At 42.4% G+C, this 6,569-nt stretch overlaps 1 protein-coding gene across 1 annotated transcript in view; it reads left to right on the top strand.

Moving 5' to 3' along the window:
- Positions 1–6,278, top strand: part of ZNF394 (zinc finger protein 394) — a 12,897-nt gene extending 6,619 nt beyond the window's left edge. Inside the window, exon 3 of the mRNA XM_039225980.1 lies at positions 5,150–6,278. Within this exon, the coding sequence (XP_039081911.1) occupies positions 5,150–6,246 (1,097 nt within the window). The 3' untranslated portion in view covers positions 6,247–6,278. The remainder of the gene's footprint in view (positions 1–5,149) is intronic.
- The last annotated feature ends 291 nt before the right edge of the window (positions 6,279–6,569 follow it).

The raw sequence follows: 6,569 nt of genomic DNA, 5'->3' as shown, positions 1-6,569 counted from the left end.
CACAGACTCTGAAACAGGCTCCAGGCTCTGAGCTGGCAGTCAGCACAGAGCCCGACGCGGGGCTCGAACCCACGAACCGTGAGATCATGACCTAAGTGAAAGTCGGACGCTTAACCGACTAAGCCACCCAGGCGCCCCTTACCATTGAATTTTAAAGACTGGATTTTCTAGCTAGCTTGCCATGTTGCTACTGAGAAATCAGATCCCATTGTGATATTTTATCCTTGGTGTGTGATCTGTTTGTTCAAAAGCCATTAGAATCTCTTCTTTAGTCCTGCTAGTATGAAGTTTCAGAATGGATGTGGCTTAGTGTAAAGGAGGGTTTTTTAGTTTTGTTTTTTGCATTCATTGTTGATAGTGGGTGGGCCCTTGTAACAAGACATCCATATCCTTGAGTTCCAAGAAATTAAAAAACATTTTTTTTAATGTTAATGTTTATTGATTTTTGAGAATGAGAGAGACAGAGCATGAGTGGAGGAGGGGCAGAGAGAGGGAGACACAGAATCTGAAGCAGGCTCCAGACACTGGGCTTGAACCCACAAACCTCGAGATCACGATCTGAGCCGAAGTCAGACACTTAATCGACTGAGCCACCCAGGTGCATAAGAAATGTTTTATGGTATTTTATCTGTCTTTTGATCTATCTATTTTTATCTCTCTTTTTTTTTTTTTTTTCCTGTTTTCTTTCTGGGATTTCTTTTCAGTGGATATTGGAACTCATGGACTGATCACATCAGGTTCATTGCCTCTTCTTATTTCTTTATCTTTTGTTTCACTTTCTTAGGAAATCTCTGTAGCTTTGTTTTCCAGCTGTTAATGCTGAAATGTTTCTGCTCTCACTAATATTTTCAGGAGCCTTTTCTTGTTCTTTAAATATTCCTTTTCTTATAGCCTCCTCATTTCCTGGATGCAATATCTTCTCTTATTTACCTGAGAATGTTAACTGTAGGTCGTTAGACCTTCTGTTTTACACACTGCATGTTTCCTCAACACTTTCATTCGAGGTTTTCCTGAAATGTTGGTAATCTTCTACTTTCCATTTTTATGTAATATTCAAACATAAGAATTCTGACTGAAAACTCTTTTTTGGGCTAGGATTGTTACCTGGTGGTCTTAATATAGGGGCAGTCATCAGGTGCTCTGTGGTTTTTTGTTTGTTTTTATTTTTGAATGTAGCTGACACACAATGTTCTATCAGTTTCAGGTGTACAGCATAGTGATTAGACAAGTGTATACATTGTGCTCTGCTCACCACAAGTGTAGCTACTGTCTGGCTGGGTACATCTTATTAAATTATCATCCACTGTATTCCTAACATTGTCCCTTTTATTCCCCTGACTTACTCATTCCATAACTAGAAGCCTGTACCTCCCATTTTGCCCAGCCTTTTTCTGTGTCCCCTCTGGCAACCATCGGTTTGTTCTCTATATTTATAGATCTAATTCTTTTTATTTGTTTATTTTTTTTTTTTGGATTCTACATATGTGTAGAATCATATGGTATTTGTCTTTCTCAGTGTGACTTACTTATTTGTTTTTAATTTATTAAGAGGTGTCTGTTTGTGTGTTTTTTAAAGCAGTCTTTACTCCCAGCACAGGGCTTGAACTCTCAACCCTAAGATCAGGAATCGCATGCTCTACTAACTGAGCCAGCGAGTACCCCCATGACTTATTTCATTTAGCATAATACCTTCTAGGGCCATCTGTGTTGTTTCAGATGGCAAGATCTCATCCTTTTATGGTTGTATAATATTCCATCATGTAGGGTATATCACATTTTCTTCATCTATTTATGGACACTTAGGTTACTTCCATATTTTGACTATTGTAAACAATGCTGCAATAAATGTAGGAGTACATATATCTTTTTGAATTAGTGTTTTCATTTTTGGGTAAATATGCGATAGTGGAATTATTGGATCATAAGGTATTTCTATTTTTAGTTTTTTGAGGAACCGCTGTACTGTTTTCCACAGTGACTACACCAATTTGCATTCCCATCAACAGTGTGTGAGGGTTCCTTTTTCTCCGCATCTCCACCAATACTTGTTATTTCTTGTCATACTGATTTTAGCCATTCTAACTGGTATAATTGGTGATAGCTCCTTGTGGTTTTCATTGCATTTGCCTGATGATTAGTGATGTTGAGCATCTTTTCATGTCTGTTGGCCATCTCTATGTCTTCTTTGGAAATATGTCAGTTCAGATCCTATGCCCATTTTTTAATTTGGTGTTTATTTTGGTGTTGACTTGTGTAAGTCCTTTATAGGTCTTGAATATTAACCCCTTATCAGGTATATCATTTGCAAGTATCTTCTCTCATTAAGTAGGTTGTCTTTTTGTGTTGATATTTTCCTTTGCTATGCAAAAGGTTTTTTTTTTTTAAGTTTTTATTTTTGGGGCACCTGGGTGGTGCAGTTGGTTAAGCGTCTGATTTCAGCTTAGTTCATGATCTTGCAGTTTTTATGTTTGAACCCCACATCAGGCTCTGTGCTGACAGCTCGGAGGCTGGAGCAAGCCTCAGGTTCTGTATCTCCCTCTCTGTCTGCCCCTCCCCTGCTCTCATTCTGTCTCTGTCTCTCTCAAAAATAAATAAAACATTAAAAAGAATTTTTTAATTAAAATTTTTTTATTTTTAGCTAATCTCTACACCCAGTGTGGGGCTTGAACCCACAACCCTGAGATCAAGAGTCACGCGCTCCACCAACTGAGCCAGCCAGGTGCCCCCTGCAAAAGCTTTTTTTATTTTGATGTGGTCGCAATAGTTTATTTTTGCTTTTGTTTCCTTTGTCTCAGGAGACATAATGTAGAAAATAGCCGATGACAGAGAAGTTACTGCCTATGTTCTCCTCTAGGAGTTTTATGGTTTCAGGTCTCACATTTAAGTTTCTAATCCATTTTGAATTTATTTTTATATGCGGTGTTAGAATGTGGTCCAATTTCATTCTTTAACGTGTAGCTATCCAGTTTTCCCAACACAGTGTATTGAAGAGACTGTCTTTTCCCCATTGTATATTCTTGCCTTTTTGTTATTGATTAATTGACCACACAATTGTGGGCTTATTTCTGGGCTGCCTATTCTTTTCCATTGATCCATATGTCTGTTTTTGTTCCCATACCATACTATTTTGATTACTACAGATTTGTAGTGTATCTTTTTTCTTTTTAAGATTTTATTTTTAAGTGATCTCTGCACCCGGTGTGGGCCTTGAACTTAGAACTGCAAGATCAAGAGTCACGCACTCCACCCACTGGGCCTGCCAGGCAGCTCTGTAGTATATCTTGAAATCTAGTGGGGCGCCTGGGTGGCTTAGTTGGTTAAGCATCCGACTTTCGCTTAGGTCATGATCTCGCGGTTCGTGGGTTCGAGCCCCGCGTCAGGCTCTGTGCTGACTGCCAGCTCGGAGCCTGGAGCCTGTTTCAGAGTCTGTGACTCCCTCTCTCTCTGACCCTCCCCTGCTCATGCTGTCTCTCTCTCTCTCTCCTAGAAATTAAAAAGAAAAAAAATTTGAAAAAAAATTAAAAAAAAAAAAAGAAATCTGGTATTGTGATACCTCTGGCTTTGTTCTTTTTTTCTCAGGATTGCCTTGCCTATCAGGTGCTGTTTTGGGGAATTCCCATATGTCAGGCCTGGGCTTGCGAGTTTTGCCATAGAGAGATTTATTCAACAAATATTTTATTGAGTGTCTGCAATAAGACAGGTGCTTTTTTTTTTTTTTTTTTTTTTAGAGTTTATCCATTTTTGAGAGAGAACTAGCATGAGCAGGGGAGGGATTGGGGGGTGGATAGAGGATCTGAAGCAGGCTTTCCACTGACAGCACAGAACTGATGCGGGTCTCGAACTCATGAGCCAAGAGATCATGACCTGAGCCAAAGTCAGACGCTTAACCAACTGAGTCACCCAGGAACCCCGGCCAGGCACTGTTCTAAGTGCTGAGAACACATCAGGGAATAAAACCTATGAAATCCCTGCCACAAAAATCCCTGCCTTTTCTTGCCTGGAGGACGTAAGCTTTGGAGCTTACAGTTTGGGACGTGAGTAGAGGATGGCACTGAGGTTCTACCAATTGTGTGTTCCTTTTCACTTGATTTTCCTGATACGAAAGTGGTCCCTGTCCCCAGTTCTTAGCTGTGCCTTATGTCCCCAGTCCAGAATTTATCTGGTTCAGTCTCCCTGGGGAGTAAACTGCAAAAATTCTGGATTGGGGGTAGAATCTGGTGCCTTGACTGCTCGTTTATAGACTTCCAGTCAGTCCTAGATTTGTCTCCTACCCAGAGGCTGCCTCCAGACATTGGACGCACAGGGTGTGTCTGTTACCATAACTTTCCACATGAATAGAATTTCTCTTGTTAAACCATCCTCCATTCATGGGGTATAGGCTGTTGTGCCCTTCTTGACACCCCTTCCTGATATTGTGACTCCTGTAACAGTGGAGTAAGGCAGGGGGAAAGAGATGGACATGTGGGTATAGGCACAAGTGAAAAAGGAAAGAAATGGGGTTTGTACAGGTAAATGTCAGCACATTTGACAAGTTAATTAAAATCATTTAACTTGAGGGGCTCCCGGGTGGCTCAGTTGGTTAAGGGTCTGGCTTAGGCTCAAGTCATAATCTCATGATCTGTGAGTTCGAGCCCCACGTTGGGCTCTGTGCTGACAGCTCAGAGCCTGGAACCTGCTTTAGATTCTGTGTCTCCCTCTCTCTGTCCCTCCCCACTCACGCTCTGCCTCTCTCCCTCTCTGAAAAATAAGTGAACATTAAAAAAAATTTTTTTTTAATCATTTAACTTGAGTGGTTCATGGAGAATATTAGAAAAGTTTTGGGAGGGTGGGTATTTTTTTGCAGGCACTTGCTTGTTTTACTCTTGCACCAGGATGAAATGTCAGCCTTTTTTCTTTCTTTTTTTTAATTGTATTTAAATCCAAATTTGTTAACATCTAGTGTAATAATGGTTTCAGGAGTAGAATTTAGTGATTCATCCCTTACATATGACACCCTGATGCTCATCATAACAAGTGCCCTCCTTAATGCCCATCCCCCTCACCTACCTCCCCTCCAACAACCCTTAGTTTGTTATTTGTATTTAATACAAATAAATACAAATTTGTCTTATGGTTTGCCTCCCTGTTTATTGTTGTTTTAATGTTTCAGGTTTGGAAACCAGAACTGAGAACAAAGACTTTATTCCAAAACAAGAAATTTTAGAAGAAATAGAGCTGCAGGGGCAGCTACAAGAAAGGTCCCACAGGAAGGCTTCCCTGGGGTGTGGTGATACTCGTGGGAATGGAGTAGAAAAGCAGTCAGAAAATCCCTCATCGCTGAAACTGGAAAATTCTCCTGAAGAGGAAGGACTCCCCAGCACTGCAGATCTCAAGAATGGTCCCACAAAGGATGGAGACCTCAAGCATGATGAATGTGGGAACAGGGCCAGAAGTTCAAACTGGGTTCTTTGTCAGCATGTGCAGGCCGCGGGGAGGCCCGTTGATGGCAGCGAACAGGGGGACAGTCGTACACAGAGTTCAGAGCTGGTAAAGCATCACACGGTGAAACCCCCCGACTCTGTCGACAGCAAAGAACAGCTCCACAGCGCAGGCCTCTTTGAGACCCGGCAGCGGCTCCGGGAAGAAAGGCCTTATAAATGTGGGAACTGTGAGAAGAGTTTCAAACAGCGTTCTGACCTTTTTAAACACCAGAGAATCCACACTGGGGAGAAACCCTACAAATGCCAAGAGTGCGGGAAGAGCTTCAGCCAGAACGCTGCCCTGATCAAACACCAGAGGACACACACGGGCGAAAAGCCATACACCTGCCCCAAGTGTGGGGACAGCTTCCGGCAGAGCTCCCATCTCAACCGGCACCAGAGGATCCACGTAGGAGAGAAACACTTCAAATGTCACGAATGTGGGGAAACCTGCCGTATTTCCAACCGTTTTAGACATCAGAGAATTCACAAAGGGGAGAGACCCTACACGTGTGAGGAGTGTGAGAAGAGCTTCAAACGGTGCTCGGACCTCTCTAAACACCAGAGGATCCACACCGGGGAGAAGCCATACGGGTGTTCTGTGTGTGGAAAACGCTTCAGTCAGAGCGCAACCCTCATTACGCATCAGAGGACTCACACTGGAGAAAAACCTTATAAGTGTCTTGAATGCGGGGAAAGCTTTAGACAGAGTCCACACCTTATCCGACACCAAAGGATCCATAGAAATAAAGTCCCATTGGGGCGCCTGGGTGGCTTAGTCGGTTAAGCGTCCGACTTTCGCTTAGGTCATGATCTCGCGGTTCGTGGGTTCTAGCCCCGCGTCGGGCTCTGTGCCGACTGCCAGCTCAGAGCCTGGAGCCTGTTTCAGTCTGTGACTCCCTGTCTCTCTGACCCTCCCCTGCTCACGCTGTCTCTCTCTCTCTCTCCTAGAAATAAATAAAACATTAAAAAAAAATTAAAAAAAAAAAAATAAAGTCCCATTGGTTTGACATGGCTGCTTCATGGGGTGGGTGTGTGTGTGTGTGTGTGTGTGTGTGTGTTCGTTCTGCTGTCCAGAAACACCATTCTTTGGCATTTGAAGTATGTCAT

The sequence above is a fragment of the Hyaena hyaena genome, unplaced genomic scaffold (genome assembly GCF_003009895.1).
Source record: "Hyaena hyaena isolate Hyena2069 unplaced genomic scaffold, ASM300989v1 scaffold_20, whole genome shotgun sequence".
In the NCBI taxonomy this organism is placed as follows: domain Eukaryota; kingdom Metazoa; phylum Chordata; class Mammalia; order Carnivora; family Hyaenidae; genus Hyaena; species Hyaena hyaena.
This window is presented reverse-complemented; position numbering and strand designations above follow the sequence as displayed.